Genomic DNA, 22,823 nt, shown 5'->3' on the forward strand with positions numbered 1-22,823 from the left:
GAATCTTTTCAAAAATATAGTCAATAAATATTATATTACACGTCTGTCTAAGATACATAATAAATGAACACAATCTTTCTTTACTTAGGTTAATATAAGTGTTTTTTATTTTTTTCTACTAGAGATATCTTGCCTTATAAACATTAAAAATGCTATTCGTATAAACATAGATATTGCTCCAAATCAACTAATCTTCCTACTCTCTGGGAGCTAGTTTGGAAAGACGCATGAGCCATCAGCAGAAAGATATCTCATCACTTGTTCCAAATTCAATGCAAACTGTTAGAAACAAAATATTTTTCGAATGGATTTTATTTGATTTTAAATCAATTGAAATGAATTAAATTGGAAATAAATTATTGCGTTTAGAATTAATTTGATTTAAAAATGATATAATTATCTAATTTTATAGTTTTATTTTAAAGTTACCCGTCAATTTTTATTACCAATAATGATTAGGATTTTTTATTTAAATTAAATAAATATATAAATTACAGAAATATATAAAATATAAGGTATTTACAAAAAAAAAAGTATAGAAAGACGATGAGTTTAGTGAACAATATGAAGAATAGAATTAAAAAAGAAATTAAATCAGATGGTAATTAATTTAATTAATTTCTAATAATTTTAAATTTTGAATTTTTAAAAAATAAGGATTTGCAAATGGTGCAATTAAGTATATGGTAACCTCCTTTCTCCGCGCGTGATTTTCGTTCTGCAGAGCTTTTCTCTCGTCCATTCTCTTCGGTCTAAAGCCGCCAAAAACACCCGTCGCCGCCGCCCAAAACACCAGCCGATGCCGCGCAGCTCTCCACAAACGTTCGAGCAGGCACTCCCTTCGTGCACATTGCGTCCCTCACGCAGCCCACCAACACGTCGGCCATGCAGGCTCTACCACAGGCCGCCGCCTCCCGTTGTGCTGTTCGTACGCCGCCCTTCCTCTCATCGATTCGACTCCTCCTCCTCTTCCATCTCTGGCCGCTGCGCATTCGAGTTCGAAGCCCACGGAGTAGATTCGCAACCTCGTCTAGCCGAAGTTGTCGTTGCGTCGCTGCTTCGTCGCTGGATCTCCTCCCATGCTTCCATGCGTCAGCGTCGACGCTCTCCACCCCGCAAATGTGTTCGATATTCAATTCATTAGGTATGTAAATGGTTATTTTAATTCTTAATTGGATGGTTATTTTGTTTGATTCAGTTTAAGTATATACAATTAACAAATGTTGGAAGGTCATTTCACTAGGTAACCGGATGATTATTTTTATAACTACATAAATGGTTGTTTGATGATGATCCCGTGACGATGATGGGGAGGGGGCTACATGGGGCGGACGATAATGGCCAGTGAGGGAGCTTCTAACAGCCGGAGAGGTGAAATGATTGATGAGGATGGGGTGGCAGACGGTTTGGGGGGAAGAGGGTGTTTAGTTGAACTCCTTCGATAAATTAGAGTAAGAATAGTTACTTTTTTGAAATAACTGTTTGGGTTTTTTTTTTTCTTCTTATATTGGACCAAATTCAAAGCTCATTGTTTACATTGTTAAGATTTTTCATTGTCTCCCTAGAAGAGTTGTTATAAAAATATGTACTCGTACACATCTCGGATGCTGATGGTCATATTAAAATTGAGCATGTCTCGGCATTTGAGACCTCGTGCTATGACAGAGAAATAAAAAATGCAAGTATAAATTCTTTAATTTGACTTTTTTTTAACTTCAATATTATTGATTTTGAGGGGTACGATTAGAATAGAAGTTAAAAATTGAAGGAAACCTTATTTTCTTCCATTAAAATGGATCCGAGATTAAGTTGAAGGAATGATAAATATGAAAATACGGGCCTCTGTTCGTAAAATTTGTGAAAAATGTAGATTGATCCGTAGACGAGGTAGAATTCTAGTAATTTGTTCCAATCCAAGACATAAACAAAGACAAGGATAAGGATAATATTTCCACAAAAGCCACAAGAGAGGGCTTTGAATTATAAAGGACTGGGTGCGCAAATAAAAAAAATAAAAAAAGATATAGATATTGAAATTCAAACTTTTTTTTACATGAAAACTTAGAAATTATATAATAGAGCAATTGGTATCTTAAGTTTTTTTATGGGAGAGGCCATAAAATATATTGGGGGTGGACGAATTTCTTCATATATATATATATTATTATCTTTTTTATTCATTCTTTTAGTAATTTGCTCTCTTTTTTTATTTGTTTACTAATCTGACTAATATGGAACTTGGTAAGACAAGGGGGGTTAAATAACTGAAAAATAAGATTAGTAAAGAATATTCTTTGAATGCTAAATTTACGTATTGAATTCTTTTTCTTGTCCCCATAATTCAAAAAGTTTTTTTTATTATTGCCGAAGAAATGAAATAAAAGATAGGGTAGAGGTATGACAGTTATTATATGAGGTCTACCCAATGCTAGATGCAAAGGCGCATAATAGATCGATATGAACATGATGAGCTGTCCCGTAATAAACCCAGCTGTTGGGGGCGACGCCGAGACATATCTTGGGTGCACCTAGGATATGTGTTACCATAAAGATCGAAGACTGAGCACCCGTGATATATGGAAACTAAAAAAGGGATCTCAGCACCCGAGATAAATACAACTTCTTAATTGGAGTCTCAACATTCGAGATATAGTCAATGGTGTAATTTGGGTCTCAGCACCCGTGATATGTATATTATGGTTTAGGTGTCTTTACACCCAAGATATACTGGAGAATAACTCTATTTATAGAGCTCATTCCTCAACCCTCTCTCACAATTCACATATCAATCTTTTCTTCCTCTTATTTCTGTTTTGTTCATATGGAGAATAATCAATTCCTTTTTGTTGTGGTTTATCCCAATGGAATAGTCAAACACGGTGATGAAGGAGTAATTTTCGAGTCTAATAAGACTGTCATGTTGCGCACCAACCAGGTTGATACCTTACTAATAAACTCCATTTGTAAGGTTTATCTTGTATTGATTTTAGGGGATTTTATAACCTTTTACCCACATTTATCCATTGAAATAGCATGGTTTTATAACTTCTCCTTTAATTGTGCTTAAGAGTGAAAACATGCTTTTTAGGTCTTAAAATAGCTAAATCTAATTCTCCTTGATTCCATTAGATGCCTTGATATGTTTGTTAAGTGATTTAAGGTTTAGGAGGCAAAGATTGGATCAAGGGAATGAAGAAAGAAGCATGAAAAGTTGGAGAACTCATAAAGAAATGAAAGAACCGGAAAGCTGTCAAGCCGACCTCTTCGCACTTAAACGATCATAACTTGAGCTACAGAGGTCCAAATGATGCGGTTCTAGTTGTGTTAGAAAGCTAACATCCGGGGCTTCAAAACGATATAAGATTTGCCATAGTTGCTACACGTATGGTGGCGCGCACGCGCAAAGTACGCACATGCACCATTGCTGCCACCTGGTTCACTTAAAGCAAAACGTGGCCAGCGAATTCTAAAGCCTTGTGGGCCCAATCCAACTCACTTCTGATGCTATTTAACCCAAGGAGTGAAGAGAGAAATATATGTTAGTTACCATTAGTCATAGTTTAGTTCTAGAAGTTAGTTTCTAGAGAGAGAAGCTCTCACTTCTCTCTAGGATTAGGATTAGGATTAGGTTTAGTTCTTAGATCTAGATTTTAATTCATCTTCTTCTACTTCTATCTTCTCAATTCCTTGTTGTTACATTCATTCTTCTTCCATTCTTTTGTTGTAATTTCCTTTATGTTGTTCTTGTGTTTTGTTGTAGATCTACTTTTGTTTCTCCCATTTTCTTTCAATTCAATAAGAGGTAATTCATAATAATTGTTCTTCTTTGCTTTTCTATTATTTATCTCTTGCCTTTGTAGTTAGATCTCTCTTTAATTCTTGCAATTTATGTTGTTTACTTTTATTGCCTTTTATGTGTTTGATGAAATGTCTCTTATAGCTATTAGTTAGATTTTGTTTCTCTTGGCCTAGGTAGAGTAATTAGTGATACTTGAGTTATCTAATTCCTTTGTTGATTGGTAATTGGAGAGATTGCTAATTGGTTTGGAGTGCACTAAAGCTAGTCTTTCCTTGGGAGTTGGCTAGGACTTGTGGCTCAAGTCAATTCATCCACTTGACTTTCCTTTATTTAGTAAGGGTTAACTAAGTGGTAGCAATGAACAATTCTCATCACAATTGAGAAGGATAACTAGGATAGGACTTCTAATTTTCATACCTTGCCAAGAGCCTTTTATAGTTGTTAGTTTATTTTCATTGCCATTTACTTTCATGCCTCTTGTCCAAAACCCCAAAACAACTTAAACCAATAACAAGACACTTTATTGTAATTCCTAGGGAGAACGACCCGAGATTTGAATACTTCGGTTATTAATTTTAGGGGTTTGTTACTTGTGACAAACAATCTTTTGTATGAAAGGATTATTGTTGGTTTAGAAACTATACTTGCAACGAGAATTCATTTGTGAAATTCTAAACCGTCAAAAATCTATTCATCACTTACATGCGCTAAAGACGGTCATACTGAGTAATATGGAGGGAATATGTACCAAGGAGGTTGGGCAGATTGCATATATATTTCTGCACGTGTTTCCAAACGATGGATTTATCAATAAGTCATTTTGGATTGATAGGGATCAGCATGTGAGGATAATGTTTGACGTACATGCACAGCTAATGCCATAACATGTGATGGAGTTGTATGCTGCGGTCTGTGACGTGGCTGTTGGTGGTGGCCATCTCCTTCGAGTTCTGAAGTTGTCCCATTGGAGACCACACCGATCCACTACGCCTAGCCTCATGATAGTGTCGACGAGTACGACAGTGAGGGCGATTCAACTTATGTTGCTGGGTTCGAGTTGTCTAGCGATACAACTTTCGCTGATGAGTATGTGTTGGAGACTCCCACCGGCGGTGTTGGTCAGCTTCTCCTACCTCCCTCTTTGGCCATTCCTCGATAATCAGAAGTTCCTAGTCATTATCTCACTTTGAATTTGAACACAATGCAGCCAAACTATCTTTTGAATGTCGATGACTGGGAGGATTACAATATGGATGGTGGAGTGGAATTTCGAGTTGGCCATAAGATCGATCAGGAAATGTGATGTAGTTCTAATGGCAGTGAAGAACTACAATATTCGATGGAATGTGGAGTACAGAATTTTAGAGTCAGATAAGCTTAAATATCACTATCGTTGCAAATAATTCACCAATAATTATCCATGGATTCTTCATGTGGCACTACACCAAAATTTGAATTACTGGTAATGTTACGATTTATTTTGAATGCATTAAAGTCTATTACGTTAATTTTGTGTTTTACTAAATGTTGACATCTACAAGTAATTTGTAAGGAGATGCATAAGTTTGATGGAGCACACACCTCTTTAACAACAATCATACCTCAATATCATGCTTAGCTAATAGTAGTTTAATTTGCAAGTGCTGAAAAGGATTTATTTGAAGAAGGAGATAAAGAAGAATGGTAGAGAATAATAGCAGACATCAATTGTCAACCTTAGCTTTTCATCATTCTCAAGAGGTTTCTGCATCTTTACCACTCCTATCATCTATCATAATTCTAAGTCTAAAGCTAAAATTTTAGTCTCTTCAATATTTTTAAAAATTTAAAATTTTTTTCTTTAAAATTAAAAAAATTTTAGTAAATATTATTTCATATCCATATTTATTTTGAATCAAATAGAATATTGAGATATAATTCAATTATGTATATTTTATACTAAATATAAGATGCACTTTATATCAAATATAATACATAAACTTAATTTACTTTTGTCGATTTTTCTCTCAAACGCAGTCTTATAATATATTATTTTGATTACAAGCACTACAACATAGATAAAAATCATGACCATAGATATATAATAATGCCAAAATAAATTACAGTTGAAAAGTCGTGACCTAAAATAAAAAATAATAATCATAAAATATATGGTCACACTTTTTACTTCATGATCATAAACAAAAAATATACATTGAAGATTATTTAATGGTGTTACATTCTTAATTCTAAATCATAAATTATATATTTAAACATTAAATTGATTAATATTAATTAAGCAAAAGTTGGTTATTTATATTTTTTTATTTAATTAGTATTTTATTATTTAAAAGGGATAAATAGTAAAGTAAAACAATAATATATCCTTTGAAATAAATAATTTTGTTAATGATATAAAGTTGCTTTATATATGATCCGTCACCTTATAACTATAACACATGATAACTTTCATTTCATGTCTTACATTTTATATTCATAGAATTATTATATACCTATTAAACATTTACTGACTTGAGCGTCGGAGTGTCTTTTGCAGGTACCCACCCCCTTGTTCTCTCCTTGCCTTGAAGACATTCATCGACGAACGAGCTATACATCGGCCAAACTCAGCAAGAACAATTGGCGCCGTCTGTGGGGACGAGTAAAATCATCCCCACTCCCCTTAGGTTCATAAAACTTGATTTACATTCAAATTTTTGAACCAATCTCAACAATCTTATTTAAGATTTTAATACCTCTTATCAAATTTTAATCTATCGTAACTTTTTATAAAGTATTTACTTTATACATTCAAATTGCTTCATTTTTACGTATCATAATATTTCACATCTCATAATCGATTAATGAACCAATCCGAGAATAAACTCGGCTTTCAATCAACTCGAAACAAACTCGGTTTTCAATCAATCCGAGCACAAATTCACTTATCAAATTTGCTTATTTTTTTTTTCAAAGTTCTCTATTTACACAAGTAAAATTATATATTTTATTCAACATACTTTTACATTTATATTTTGAGTAACTAATATTTACTGATTTATTAGTTATATTCAAAACTCAATATATGTTCTATACAATAATGACATATAACAACTATGTCAATTGCATTTTTATTTCTTATGTATTATATTCTTACTGCTTAATGATTTCATTTATACAATTAAATGACAGTAATTATGAGTTTAAATATTAAAATTGGATTCTATCAAAAATTAATTATATATCAATTGTATATAATTGTTACACTATTCACTTTATGCTATTAAATTTTATGTTACTATTTGTTTAATGTAAAAAATTAAACAGGCAATTTATTATTATTGCACGAAGAATATCCCTCGTCATACTGTAACTGCTAGAAACATTATACTAAATGTATAATTCAATAACTGTTATCTTACTGCTTTATTATCAAATTAAAGCATGTCCTACAAAACAAAATTCAGATATTCACATTTGGCATGTATGGCATTCATATATGTCGTCTTCTTCTCTACAATTATCAACTTTTAAGGTATATTTTTTTTTTACTTTGAACTATTTTACTTTTACAATATATATTATTCAATATATGTTGCGACTTTATACCTATTCATTTTCTCAATTTATCTTATTCATGTCAAACCTTCACTATAAATTGTAAATATTCAATAACTAATTGCTTTGAGAGAGAAATTTATCAATAAGTTGTTGTGGGTCGGAAAAATTCCCAAGACAATTAACCATTATATCCTCGGATCATACAATCGATTCCGTCAATGGATATCTATCTCTGAACTTTTCAGTTCATATACAATCAAATGTTAAAATTGTTCTTAAGCGGAAAAGTATCCCCCACACAACTATCTTGATTGAATGACTCTTATCACTCAATTATTTTTTGAATAAGTGCCGACATAATAACCCGACTAAGCTTGGGGGCTCACCATATCATTATTCACTCATCTTTTAATCGAGTTATAACTCATTTTATTTTCTAAGCTTAGCCTGGATCATATGATCGGCGGACAAAGCTTGGGGGCTGTGATCCGTCACCTTATAACTCAGTCTTTATTATGCATTATGAGTTATAACTCGGTGTTAACTATCATTCATTCTTTTGTTTGTAACTGACACCTTCATTACCGACTTAATGACCATCATTTCTATCTTAATGACCAAACGGTCATAATATCAATTCTATTCATCAATTTTATGCCTATAAAAAGAACCTTCTATATCTAATCTCGATACAGAATACATTCTATATTCATAGAATTATTATAAACAGAATACATTCTATATTCATAGAATTATTATAAATAATACATTCTATATTCAATTATTCATAGAATTATTATAAACACAACATAACACATGATAACTTTCATTTCATGTCTTACATTCTATATTCATAGAATTATTATATACCTATTAAACATATACTGACTTGAGCGTCGGAGTGTTTTTTGCAGGTACCCACCTCCTTGTTCTCTCCTTGCCGACGTATAACTCATCCTGACGAAAAGCTTGAAGACATTCATCGACGGACGAGCTATACACCGGCCAAACTCAGCAAGAACAATATATATAAATATATATCAAGTCATTGGTTTACCAGCTTCATGTTAAATAGAATAACCTCAGAAAATAAAAGGATGATTGATAGATTAATTAGTAGTTTAGTACAGAAAATAGCTATAACATAATAACATGAACAATTACTAATCAAATAAAAATACATTATATTTTTAAATTATTCACCTAAATCTTAATAATATTAGAATAATTATTTATTGTTCACATTATTTAATATTTTTATTCTCTCCCTATACTATTTTATAAAAAAAAAAAAATGAGTTGCCAAACTAAGCAGCTAATTGGAGGGGAATAACACGCACAGGTTGAGCCTTCTCCAAAGTAAGACCAAACTTTTCATCCATGTCCATATCCTCAGCTTCAAGCTTCCAATCAAAGCAGTTGATAAACAAACCCAACATCAAGAACAACATCCTCATGGCAAACGGCAAACCGGGGCATATCCTTCTTCCAGCACCAAACGGCGTGAGCTCGAAATTGCGGCCTCTGAAGTCGATCTGGGATCCTAAGAAGCGCTCAGGCGAGAACACATGCGGATTTTCCCACACGTTTGGATCCCTTCCAATAGCCCACACATTAACAAGAACTTGTGCCCCCTTTGGCACCGTGTATCCCTGGATCTCAACATCCATTTCTGCTTCGCGAGGGAGCAGCAGGGGAACTGCCGGGTGCTTTCGGAGTGTTTCTTTTATTACTGCCTGCAAGTACGGCAGTCTTGCCATGTCTGATTCTTCCACTACCTTACCTTTTCCAACTATTTCCTCTATTTCTGACTTCGCCTTTGACATCACCTTTGGATTCTGCAGTAACTCTGCCATCGCCCATTCCACTGTAGATGTTATTGTGTCTGTTCCAGCCAGAAACAAGTCCTATACTAGCACAATAATGCAATCAATTACAAGTCTGTCTCTGAAAAGAAAAATGGTAATCGGAGCATGAGAAAGACTCGAGAGCCAGCACTGTTGTTAAAATCTAGCCAGCATTTAACTATTAAAAAAAGAATGTGTAATTTCACACCATTAGATATAATCTCACACCATTAAAAATACTAATCACAAAATGTGCTCGTCTCTAGCACTACTGTTAGAAGATAGCATACCAGCGAGAGACGCTCAATCTTGTCCTTATACATGTCTTGAGCATTCTCATTGTGGAGCATGAGATCCAATACATCATTCCTGGGACAGTAACCACCGTCACTCCGGAGGCGCAACCTCTCACGAACCAACCCTTTAAAGATTTCCAGCAGCCTCCCAAAGTAATTGCCCGTCCGCCTCCTTATGCCCAGGGGGTCCACCGCCTTCAGCAGCGGAAAACAATCCGCCACGTTGGGCCTGCCAACCTCTTTCATTATGTTGGTCACCAGCTGCTTGAACTCCCCCGCCACGTCGGACGACCTAACAAGGTCCTGAGAGTAGAAGGTGTTGGACAACAAGTTGATTGTGGTCATGAAAGCGAGCCTACCAATATCCACTACTTGGCCTCTGGAGCTGCTGTCTTGAACGTCCGCCAAAAGTTGTCTTATCTTTCTTTGCCTCAGCTCTTGGCTGGCGTCCAGGTTCTTGTTGGAGAAGATCAAGTTGTTGCATATCTTTCTCAGGTCTCGCCAGCGTGGCGAAACCGGCATAAACGGGATGCTGTAAGCGTCGTGGCCGGCGCCTTTCATTGCATCTGGTATCTTCCGGTTCGAAAGGTGCTGGTCGTGGATTTGGAGGGCTGACTTGGCTGTTTCGGCGGAGGACATGACGACGGTGGTTACTTGGCCTAGCTGGAGGCGCATGATTGGGCCGTGGATGGTGGCGAGTGTGGCGAGAGTTTGGTGTGGCTTATTGCCGAGCTGAAGGAGGTTTCCGAAGATGGGGATGCCCTTGGGTGCTGGTGGAAGCTTGTGTTTTGATGGTTTCGTGGAAAGGGAACGACCAACGAGATGGACGACGGTTACGGTTAACAGGAACAGGAGTACGGAACTCATCACTGCGTCCATGTTATTCTACCCAGATCTGTGTGTTTGAGATAGACAGAAAGAAAGAAAGAGGTGGTGGTGGAGTTATGAGGAGTGAGGACCATTCCATTAAGTGTCGGGGTTCGAATGCTAATCCTTTAAATAAATGCAACAATTAATAAATGTAAAGTTTGGCTGTTTTCTGATCATTTTTTACCAAAAATTTTCGTTTATATTATTTTTATTTGAAAGTGATAAATAAGACATACACATTACATTATTAAACATTTTTGTATAAAATATTTTGACTTGAGAAATGTTTTTGTATAAATTAATTTTAGTGTGATAGTCCTCGAATACAAATTAAAATAATTATTCAAAATTTCACCCCTTCAAATATAGGTTTAATTTGTATGAGTTTTGATAAGAATCTTGTTTCTTATTACTCCATATGATGTTGATGATAATTAATGTCAGAATGATAGTTTACGTTGACAGAGATATGATAAAGGTGGAAGAATCAAACACTCTGAGAGTTCTTTCGACATTTTATGATTTATAGTCATCAATTAATTATCAATAATATTTTTAATAATGTGAGATTTTATTTAATAATAAAAATTTATTTTTTTTTTTTATTAGTTAAATATTAACCAAAATTTAATAAAAGTACTGTGCTTTAAATTTTTTATTTTTTTATTGTTAATGTCTGTTCTATACTTCTATGTGCTGTACCGTTTTGGTGGTTGTGCTGAGCTTCTTCTTGTGTTAAAATTCAATAACTTAACTTCTGGAACACATGGCTTCCTTAGAAATCTGTTGAGACTGTACACTACAGAAGCACGTGTGATTAAACAAACAATAATTATGTGCACTTGCAGTTTTTAATTCTTATATACTAGTTAGTCAACTTTTTTAGAGTCTAGATAGCAACACTAAAATTAATTAAAAGTATGAATTGTTTTTATTACAACAAGTAGTTATTACAGGCATGAATGGGATAAAAAGAATCAATTGAAAATCTTAGTCTACATAGAAATTGTTTCCCCCCCTGACTGAATTATTTTTCATTTTTTTTGTTTCTTTAACATTACGGTAAATATATATGTTAAATTGTTAACTATTGAAAAGTGCCACCTATATATCTTTGCTCTGTCATAATTTCCTGAGCTTACTAACCTTTGGAGTGAATCAAGATGACGAAAATGTATAAAGTAAGATAATCTATATGATATGATGTTGGAAATTTAAATCAAGCTTATCTACTAACATACACAAACATAACCTCATTACTTTTTCTTTCATACATTTGACACACACTTTAAAACAAAAGAAGTTCTCTTTTCTAATTTCTAATTCAAAACATTTTCTTTCGTTGATATTACTAGCACACACGTTCAAAACATAAAGGAAGAGGCTTTCCGTCAACTCATCAATTCAATTTCATATTGCACTCACAACGCACCAATCTCTATACTAGATACATTCTCCAGTAAAAAAAGAAGTGAAAAGTCTCAACATGATTCACTTCACATTCGGTACAACTTCACTTGAAGAACAAAATCATATGCAAGCCAGTTTTTGTGGGTAAAAGTTAAAGGACTAATTTAATTGGTAGCTTTTAAATAAAGATAGAAACTCACATGGACTTATATTCATTATATTTATGTGAAATTGTTGGTTAAAAATTGTTAGATAGTAATTTAATTAAACATGTTAGATTATCTAACGGTTTTCGACTAATAACTTCACATGAAAACAAATGCATGTGAGTTTTCATCTTAAATAAATGGTGTTAAGTATAATTTTAGTCCCTATCGTAGACGCAAAAAATTTATTTCGTTTTCGATCTTTTTTTTTGCTACAAAATAGTTTCGAAGATTTCAGTTTGTTTTAAAATCATCATTTTTACCAAATTTTTTATTTTTATTATCATTTTATCTCTAACTAAAAAAATTATAAAATAAAATAAAGAAAAAAGAAAGAAAGGGAGCGATCGGGGAGAGAAAGAGAATCGGAGGGGGAGAATGAGAGGGGGGGCGGGGAGAAAGAGAGTCGGGGTGGGAAAGGTAGCGCCGCCGCCTGTGATAGAGAGTGGAGATTCTCCATGCCGCCGTCATCCCTGCTCCTTTTTTCTTCAGCACACATTCACGTCGCTGCCACTACCGCATTGCCATTCTCGTCGCAATTTGCGGCGTCGTGCCGCAGTCCTTTCCACGCGATTTGCCACTACTACCACAACTCTCCTCCCCTCGCAATTAGCAGTTCACCGCCATAACTCCTCCTCCCCCACCACCGCCACAACCCTTTTTTCTTTAATTTTTCTATTTTTGCTTCTGCTTCTGGTTTTGCTTTTATTGTTGCTCTGATTTCATTATTCATTGTTGTTGTTGGTCTTGTTCTTCTAGGTGATGTTGGCTTTTGTTTCTATTTTTGCTTCTGCTTCTGGTTTTGCTTTTGTTGTTGCTCTTATTTTGTTGAGTTAAGAAATTAACTAAAATAATTAGTGATGACAAACATTATTTTTGGCAAAATAAATAATTAGAGTAGTTAAATTTATAAGTACACATTGCTAATTATTTATTTCATATTGCAGGCCAACAAAATCTCAAGCAGCCCAAATGGTATAGCAAGGCTGATGGATAAGTAATCAAGCACAGCCCAAGAGAATCAAAGCCAAAGGATCCAATGGGCCAAACGGGTGGCTGAATGAAAACCGGATCCAAGCCCGTATCCATCCCACAAAGCCTATCATACAAAATAGAAGCTCTCTTTCCCTCTCGCTTGCTCTCACCACAGAAACGTACACTTCTTTCATCAAGTCAAATCATAGCATCAGAAAAGTAAGAAAGAGAAAGAAAAGAAAAACTTCTTCCATAAGCCTTTAACCAAAGAAGCAAGAGAGAGAGTGTTGAAGCCTGTAACACAGAAGCTAAATCAAGCTTAAGAAAGGTAAACCATATCATCTTGCATGCATCAGATATTCATTCTTTCTTCCCTACTCTCTGCTCTATCCGAAAATGGCTTTGAAGGGAAAGTTGCTCTCTGCACCATTCTGCTGTGTATCTACGATCTTAATTAAAACTTGGGGACCAAGTTGGGATTCAAAGGTTCAGATTCGGTTGACCTTTGAAAAACAATTTCAGTTACTCTTTTATGGCTTTCGGTCAAATTAGAGAAGTCAGAAGGAAAAGGTGCTACTTTGATGATTGAGAAGAAAAAGGTGAAGCTGGTGGGTTGGTGAAGCTCAAGGCTCAAGATGTTGACCTTGGAGGAAGAACCAAGAAACATGCATGAAGATAAAAGAGGAGCTTGTTGTTCATTCAAGGTAAGGAGAGAAAACCAGAGTTTGAAAAGTTGAGTTCTGTAAAGTATTCCCTGTGAAGTTCCTCTACTTGGACAATGCTCTCTATCAAAGAAGCATTCTGCCAACACTGAAGAACAAATTCAGAGGTTTGCAAAGCTGGTTTTTCACATAGCTTAGAGGCTGTTGATGAAGTCAATCTCCTTCATGTTGTTCTGATTGTAATGTACTTTTCTAAAGCTTATCTTTCTGTAATTTCTTGAGAGAAAAGGCATTGTGAGAAATCTTGAGAAAAAGCCATGAGTGGAAAAAGGCTGAGAGATACACTTGGGAGAAAAGCCTAGAGTTATTTTCAGATTTCTTTAAGGTGGTCAAGTGTCTTGTATCTTATTCCTGTTTGGTATCCCTTTCTTAGTTGGGTTAGCACTAAGAGAAAATAGTTAGATGTTAGCATAGCCAATGTCAAGTTAGAGTAGAACTTGAGTGTGAAATTGGTGTATGTAAAACTGTTAACTATAGTGAAATTCTTCCACATTTGTGGAGGAGACTGGATGTAGGTTGCATAGCACAAGGCAACCGAACCAGGATATATGCTGGTGTTAGCTTTTTCTTCTCTGTCATGTTCTGTTTTCTGTTTTTCATGAGACAAAAATAAATTGTCTCATAAATTTCCGCTGCTGAGTTCAAACAGAATCAGATTTGTAACTTTGATTAAAAAGGTCAGAAACAGCAACTGAAAAGGAAGGCATAGATTCAACCCCCCTTCTCTAAGCCTACCACAACCTTCAATTGGTATCAAGAGCTAAGGTTTCAAGAATCAAGCTTAACCGCTTGGAGCAAAGATCCAATGGCGAACAACTTGGGCACAACCACAGTTGCCTACACCCTCACTGAAGGTCAGTCAAACAACCGACCACCTTTCTTCAACGGGAAGAACTATTCCTACTGGAAAGAAAGGATAAGGATCTTCATCCAATCCATTGACTACAACCTATGGAAGATCGTTGTGAGCGGTCCAAAGATCCCAACAAAAACAAGTGCTGATGGAGTGGTGACTCCAAAAGAAGAAGCTGAATGGAATGAAGATGATAAGAAGAAGATAGAGCTGAACGCGAAAGCGATCAACCTTCTTCACTGTGCTATCAGCTTTGAAGAGTACCGGAAGGTGTCTAGATGCAAGACAGCCAAAGAAATCTGGGAAAAACTCCAGGTTACACATGAAGGCACCAAACAAGTCAAAGAAACGAGGATTGATATGCTGCGAAAAGAGTATGAGATGTTCAGCATGAAGGATGGAGAAAGCATTGATGAAGCATTTGAGAGATTCTCAATCATAATCAACAACCTTGATGCTATGGGTACAAACTACGCAGAACAAACCTTGGTGAGAAAACTCCTTAGAAGCCTCACAAAAGAGTGGGAAAACACTGCCACTGTCCTAACCGAAAGTAACAACATAAGTCCAATAACCTATGATGAGCTGAGAGGAAAACTCCTTGCCTATGAAGCCACACACACAAACACAGACTCAAAGAAAAAGGGAATAGCTCTTAAGTCACAAATAGAACCGAAAGAGAGTGAGTTAAGTGATGGTATTTCAGATGACGAACTTTTGTTTTTTGCTAGGAGATTTAGAAGGATGTTGAAGAGCAAAGGCAAATACAAGGGCTCGAGTTCAAAGGAGCACAAGATAGACTTGAGCAAGGTGACATGTCATCATTGCAAGGAGGCTGGACATTTCAAGTCAAACTGTCCAAAGCTCAAAGGGAGGACAAAGGAAAGAAGGAAAGGAAGAGAGTACTCATGGCAGCTTGGGAGGATCTTGAGAATGACTCAAATGAAGAAGAAGAATCTGAAGGAGATGACAAAGATTGTTTCATGGCTGGAAACAACAATCTTGATGAGGTAAATTATTATGATTTGACCATTGAGGACTTGCATGTTATTATTGATGATCTCACTTTAAATACCTCAAAACTGCTTGATAAATACAATGGTTGCAGATCTGAAAGAGATGTGTTAAGAGCTGAAAATGAATTTTTAAAAGAAAAAGTAAAGGAAACTGAATGTGCTTTGGACATCATTGAAGAAAACAGATTTTTAAAATCTGAACTTGAAAGATTAAAAGGAAAGCACATTGTGGATCCTTCTCATGAGTTAATTGCTGAAAATGAAAGATTAAAAGATATGATTAAAAGACTAAATGGTGACTTGGCAAATTTGCACAAGGTTCTAGTAACTTGGATAAATTACTTGCAAGTCAAAGACCATTGTTTGAAAAATCTGGTTTAGGCTACATAGCCAAGGAAGATGCTGTTTCCAACACTTCCTCTATAAAATTTGTGGCCTCTTCATCAAACACTAAATCCATACCAAATAAATCAGGTATTGGATATGTTTTCACATGTGAAAAAAAATCTGATGAAGAATACACAAATGAAACTGAAATTTCACCAAGAACTGGTCCGAGTTCAAACCGACCAGGTTTGGGTTATGTTTCGAAAATGAGGTTGTTTTCAAGAAACCACCATTTTATAACAAAACCTCATATTCGAAAGGCAATAATGTTCAAAAATATTCTGGTGAAAATACTTTTGCAAAAAGGAATAACTTTAATAAAAATCAGTTTGTTAAAAGAAATGCATCTCCTCCAAAAACCAGAAAATTTCAAAGCTTTAATCATTTCAAGCAACATAACTCATCTCAATTTCAGCGGCACACATCAGAAAATCATTGTGTTAATTGCAAGAAATTTGGTCACTCATATGCACAATGCTTCATTGAAAAGAGAGTTGTAGGAAACAAAGTTTACAATGTTGTTTGTGATTTCAATGCTCTTGGGCAACCAAGATGGATTAACTTCAAAGGATCCAAACTAGTTTGGATACCTAAAGCTGCTTGAAACTCTTCATGCAGATTTGCTTAGCATCCAAGAACAAAAAGGACATGTGGTACATGGATAGTGGATGTTCAAGGCACATGACTGGAATGTTAGCTTACTTTATCAAACTGAATAAGTATGATGGAGGTTTTGTGACCTTTGGAGATGATGGTAAAGGTAAAATCATTGCTGTTGGAAAAGTAGGTAATGAGCAATCTACTTTCATTGATGATGTGCTTTTGGTATGTGGTTTAAAACACAATCTTTTGAGCATAAGTCAGCTGTGTGATTTAGGATATTTAGTTGTTTTCAAAAGGCTTGAATGCTGTGTTATAAATGAAAAGACAAATGAAGTAATGTTTGTTGCCAAGCGTTTCAATAATATGTATGGACTCACTCTTGATGAACTAAAAGATCAAAATGTAGCCTGTCTCCACTCTAAAGATTCTGAAAAGTGGTTATGGCACAAGAGATTGGGCCATGCAAGTATGTTTCAAATAAACAAACTTGTAAAGAAAGAATTAGTAAGAGGTCTTCCCTTGATAAAGTTTGACAAAGACATCACTTGTGATGCTTGCCAAATGGGAAAACAAACAAAAAGTTCTTTTAAACCAAAGGAAGACATCTCTACTAAAAGACCACTTGAGTTGCTACACATTGATTTATTTGGTCCAACTAGAACTCAAAGCCTAGGTGGTAAACATTATGGTTTAGTAATTGTGGATGACTATACTAGGTTTGGTTGGGTTTTATTTCTTGCACACAAAAATGAAGCCTTTTCGGCCTTTGAACCTTTTTGCAAGAAAATTCAAAATGAAAAGGATTTGAAAATCTCTTCTATAAGAAGCGATCATGGAACTGAATTTGAAAATAATTTGTTTGAATCCTTTTGTGAGGAATATGGAATATCTCACAACTTCTCTTGTCCTAGAACACCACAACAAAATGGTGTTGTTGAAAGAAGAAATAGAAGCATACAAGAGATGACAAGAGCTATGCTTTGTGAGAGTAATGTTCCAAAATTCCTTTGGGCTGAAGCGGTTAACACAGCTTGCCACATTTTGAATAGAACAATCATAAGGAAATTTTTGAAGAAAACCCCTTATGAACTTTGGAAAGGCTACCCACCAAACTTAGATTACTTGCACATCTTTGGATGCAAATGTTTTGTTTTGAACAACAAAGAAAATCTGGGAAAATTTGATCCAAAGGCTTATGAGTGCTTGTTTGTAGGATATTCCACAACTAGTAAAGCTTATAGGGTTTATCATCAAGATGCTAGAATTATTGAAGAGTCCATACATGTTACATTTTGTGATACTAACTTGGTGCAAAGCATTTTGGAAGATGGTGATGCAGGAAATCAAGCTCAAAAGGATGATGAAGCTGCTCAGAATCATGGAAAAGAAAATTCTGAACAAGCTGAACCAGAATCAGCAAATGCTGAAAATTCAAGAGACAATTCCATTTTGTCTCATGAATCTGAAGGAAACTCTGCAGACAGCAGCACACAGATTCCATTGGTGACCGAATCTGCCTCCAAGTCCACCAGACCTCGTGAATGGAGATTCTTGAAGAATTATCCTGAAGAATTTGTAATTGGGGACGTCTCTCATGGAGTGCAAACTAGGTCTTCCACTAGAAAGGCAAATGAAGGTTCAAACATTGCCCTTCTTTCTCAAATGGAGCCTCAAAACGTCAAGGAAGCCCTAAGTGACCCATCTTGGATTAAGGCTATGGAGGATGAGCTTCTTGAGTTTGAAAAGAACCAAGTGTGGACGTTGGTTCCAAGGCCAAGTGGAAAGAAAGTGACCGGCACCAAGTGGATATTCCGGAACAAGTTGGAGAAGATGGTAGCATTGCAAGGAACAAAGCAGGCTAGTGGCACAAGGATATGACCAAGAAGAAGGAATCGACTTTGATGAATCCTTTGCCCCTGTTGCCCGAATGGAAGCCATAAGACTTCTCTTAGCTTATGCTGCATTTTGTGGTTTTAAATTATACCAAATGGATGTGAAATGTGCATTTTTAAATGGTGTGATAGATAGAGAAGTATATGTGGAGCAGCCTCCGGGTTTTGAAAATAAAGAGCATTCTAATCATGTTTTTAAATTGTCTAAAGCTCTCTATGGTTTAAGACAAGCTCCTAGAGCTTAGTATGAGAGACTTAGCTCTTTTCTTTTGAAAAATGGTTTTCAAAGAGGCACCACTGATACAACTCTATTTATCAAGAATTCTAATGATTCTTTTATTTTAGTCCAAATATATGTTGATGACATTATTTTTGGATCAGCAAATGAATCCCTTTGTACTGAATTTGGAAAGCTCATGACAAGTGAATTTGACATGAGTATGATGGGTGAACTTAATTTTTTTCTTGGGCTGCAAATTACACAAACTGAAAAGGGCATTTTCATTCATCAAGAGAAGTATGCCAAGGAATTAGTTAAGAAATTTGGTATGGAAAATGCCAAACCCATGGGAACTCCCATGCATCCAAATTCCAAATTAGATAAGGGAGAAACTGAGAAAGATGTTGATGAGACTAGGTATAGAGGAATGATTGGATCTCTTATGTACTTAACTTCCTCTAGACCCGACATTGTGCAAAGTGTTGGATTGTGTTCTAGGTTCCAATCCAAACCAAAAGAGTCACATCTTTCTGCAGTTAAAAGGATCATCAGATATGTTCATGGCACATCCAATTTTGGTCTTTGGTATCCTAAGATTGATGATTTTTCTGTAGTTGGGTATTGTGATGCAGATTTTGCTGGTGATAGAATTGATAGAAGGAGCACTTCTGGTTTATGTTGCTTCCTTGGGAAGTCCTTAAATGTTTGGTCAAGTAAGAAGCAACCGACAGTGGCCCTTTCCACTGCAGAGGCTGAGTATATAGCTGCTTCTTCTTGTTGTTCTCAGCTTTTATGGTTAAAACACAGCTTGCTGATTACAAGTTAAATGCTGAAAATATTCCCTTAATGTGTGATAATATGAGTGCCATCAATATTTCTAAAAATCCAGTTTTGCACTCTAGGACTAAGCATATTGAAGTGAAATTTCACTCATAAGAGAACATGTCCAAAAGGGGGATATTTGCATTCAATTTGTTAAATCAGAAGAGCAATTAGCAGATATTTTTACAAACCATTGGCTGAGGATAGATTTTGCATGCTTAGGACTTGTCTAGGAATTTTGAGTTATGATTCCTTGTTTGAAAAACACTGATGTATTTGCTGGAGCTTTTTGTCTCATAAACAGGCATGAGACAATTCTGGGCAGGTGATGAACGTTTCCTTCTAGTCCGTGTAATCTGGGCTTGTTTCAAGTAAATCTCAATCTGGGCCAACCTCATTACTCAGATCAAAAGTAGTTCAAGTGTATTTCATTGATTTCATACCACCTCAAGGCCCAAATGTGAATGTTACAATCTTGTTTGTTTTTTCTTTTGTGTTTCATAAAAGGCTTTCACTAAATGTTTTGTGGCCCAAAAGGTTTTCAAGAAAATTTAATTTTGGCCGAAAAAGGTTTCAGGTTATTTTTGTTGTTTTCAAATTTAAAAAAAAAAAACAAATAAAATCTTTCTTTTATGAGGTCATGTCGTGTCAAGTCTTTTCAAATGGTGATGCAGTTGCATGGTTTTGGAAATTTGCTTTTGGGTACGGTTACCAACACTCCCTCTATTCCCACCATAACTTCTCCTCAACCCTTCGGTTTCTTCCCTCTCACACCACTATCTCTCCTTCATCAAAGACATCATTTTTAACCAAAATGAGGAAGAAAGTTATTGCAAAAAGGGCTCCTCGTGAGAAGATATACAAACTACCCACAAAGCCTTCCACTCGCTCTCAAGACCGAACCTTTACGCCCTCTCCTTCACCTCCAACCTCTCCTCCTCGTTGTGACCCCATGGCTCGAACAAAAAATACTCCAAGGTTTCCTGCTTCTGCCAAGCCAACGCCACCACCAAAAGTCACACCATCCAAGACAGGTTCATCGAAACCGAGTTCATCCAAAGGGAAGCGACCTGCAGCACCAGAACCTCCACCTGAGTCCACACAACCAAAATCTAGGTCTGTTCCTTCACGTTCTCAAAGAGGTAAAGCTCGAGTTCCTCTCTCATCTGTTAGAGAACCAGAAGTTGATCCTTTTGCTCACAAATCACACTATATGACATCTCACTCTGACTTTAACCCCCATCGGTTCAAATCTGCCATGAACCACGATTTCTGAGGGAGTTATTCAGTATCGTACTATGTCCATCTTTTCTGGCTGATTTACCTGATTTGAAAAAGAAAGGTTTTCCTTTTGTTGCAAACTTGGAATTTTTAGACTGGAATCACCTTTTTGACATCAAAAAACCTGTATATCCTCAGTTGGTCAAAGAATTTTATGCGAACATGACTTATCATGAAGGAAGTGTGCATTCTTATGTTAAGGGCAGAGACATTTTTTTAAATAATGAAACTGTCAGTGATGCATTGAAGTATACTGATGTTGGGCCTTGTGCTTACACTTCGGTTAAGTGGGATGAAGGTGTTGGAATTTCTTATCTTGATGCATTGGCTCACATTTGTGAACATGTTTTTAATTGATGGCATCACACCCACACAAAGCCCTAGGATATGAACGTGCTCAATTACACCGCATTGTCAACCACATTTTGATTCCTCAAAGTGGTTCATATCAAAAGGTTTCTTACACTGACACACTTGTTTTATATACCCTCATTACAAAAACAGAAATCTCTTTTGCATACTTGATGGCTAGATACATGTTTGATTCTGTTCGAAGTACAAAAGATAAAGCACTTCCTTATGGCATGTTTCTAACTTGCATATTTGAGCATTTTGGTGTTGACTTGACCAATGAGAAATATGAAAATAGACATTCATACCTAAAGGGGGGTGGTTCAGTGAAACAGAACAAAGGACCTACTAGATCTGAAAGAGTCGTCCTAGATGATGAGAGGACTATGTCCCTGAGGATTCTCCTGCTCCTTCCACCGAGGGTACCCCATTTCCACTGGGAAGAAATCCACTCTGCTGAATGTGGTCAAGGATGTAGCTCAAGAGTTTGTATCTCAATCCAATCACATGATTGCCATGAGCAAGGAACAAAGGAAGTTAGCTAGCAAGCATGAGAACTTTCTGAAGAAATCTCGGGATAGGGTGGCTGTGCTCATGACCTTCATTGATAACCTTAACAATGATGAAGACATTGCCACTGATGTTGAAGAGGATGCTGCCTCGGAAGGAGATGGTTCTGATGCCTAAGATTTGTCTCATGAAGAATGCTGCTGCTGCTCTCATTTTGTCTCATGAATTTTATTTATTTTGCATCTGTTGAACTTTTTGGATGACTGTAATAACTTTAAATACTGCTGCACTTTTGTTGGTTTAGTTAGATTTTTTCAACTACTGTCTAACCTTTCCTTGCAGGGTTTGAATTGATGTTTTTTGTTGATCATTTGAGTTGTCCACCCTTGATGACAAAAGGGGGAGTAAGGATAGTATTTGGATAGTATTTGGTATTTTTTGATGTTAATGCAGCTACTAGTAGTTCATTCGAATTTTTGTCAAATTGCTGCACTAAAATTTGATCTCACATGATGAATCCTTTTGCTGCTAACATATAATTAATGTTGGGCTGATTATGTGATGTTGCTCAGTTGATATCTGTTAGACAAAATAAATGTGTATAGCTCTTTATTGTGCTTTCTCTAAGTACAATGCATTAACAGGAACAAAGAGGAAAGCATGAATCCAGGGGGAGCTAATCTTCAAAAAGAAAGGGGGAGCAACATAAAATCAAAGGGAGTTTTCTAAACCTAACTCAAACTTATTTCCTTTTGATTATTGCTTAAATCATGTTTGTCATCAAGGGGGAGATTGTTGAGTTAAGAAATTAACTAAAATAATTAGTGATGACAAACATTATTTTTGGCAAATAAATAATTAGAGTAGTTAAATTTATAAGTACACATTGTATTTTTTCATATTGCAGGCCAACAAAATCTCAAGCAGCCCAAATGGTATAGCAAGGCTGATGGATAAGTAATCAAGCACAGCCCAAGAGAATCAAAGCCAAAGGATCCAATGGGCCAAACGGGTGGCTGAATGAAAACCGGATGCAAGCCCGTATCCATCCCACAAAGCCTATCATACAAAATAGAAGCTCTCTTTCCTCTCGCTTGCTCTCACCCACAGAAACGTACACTTCTTTCATCAAGTCAAATCATAGCATCAGAAAAGAAGAAGAAGAAAAAAGAAAAACTTTCCATAAGCCTTTAACCAAAGAAGCAAGAGAGAGAGTGTTGAAG

The 22,823-nt window shown here is 35.8% G+C and overlaps 2 protein-coding genes across 2 annotated transcripts; one reads left to right on the top strand and one right to left on the bottom strand.

Moving 5' to 3' along the window:
• Positions 1-8,440: 8,440 nt before the first annotated feature.
• On the bottom strand, positions 8,441-10,453 carry LOC130954872 (geraniol 8-hydroxylase-like). Its single transcript, XM_057881654.1, has 2 exons — positions 9,477-10,453; positions 8,441-9,246 (listed from the first exon to the last, which is right to left on the bottom strand). Exons 1-2 carry the CDS (start codon positions 10,359-10,361, stop codon positions 8,647-8,649), a joined length of 1,485 nt encoding a protein of 494 aa, XP_057737637.1. The 5' UTR covers positions 10,362-10,453; the 3' UTR covers positions 8,441-8,646.
• Positions 10,454-20,098: 9,645 nt separating this feature from the next.
• LOC130957860 (extensin-like) lies at positions 20,099-20,734 on the top strand. Its single transcript, XM_057884705.1, has one exon. It carries the CDS (start codon positions 20,099-20,101, stop codon positions 20,732-20,734), a length of 636 nt encoding a protein of 211 aa, XP_057740688.1.
• Positions 20,735-22,823: the final 2,089 nt, after the last annotated feature.

This window comes from Arachis stenosperma, chromosome 10 (genome assembly GCF_014773155.1).
Source record: "Arachis stenosperma cultivar V10309 chromosome 10, arast.V10309.gnm1.PFL2, whole genome shotgun sequence".
NCBI classification, from domain to species: domain Eukaryota; kingdom Viridiplantae; phylum Streptophyta; class Magnoliopsida; order Fabales; family Fabaceae; genus Arachis; species Arachis stenosperma.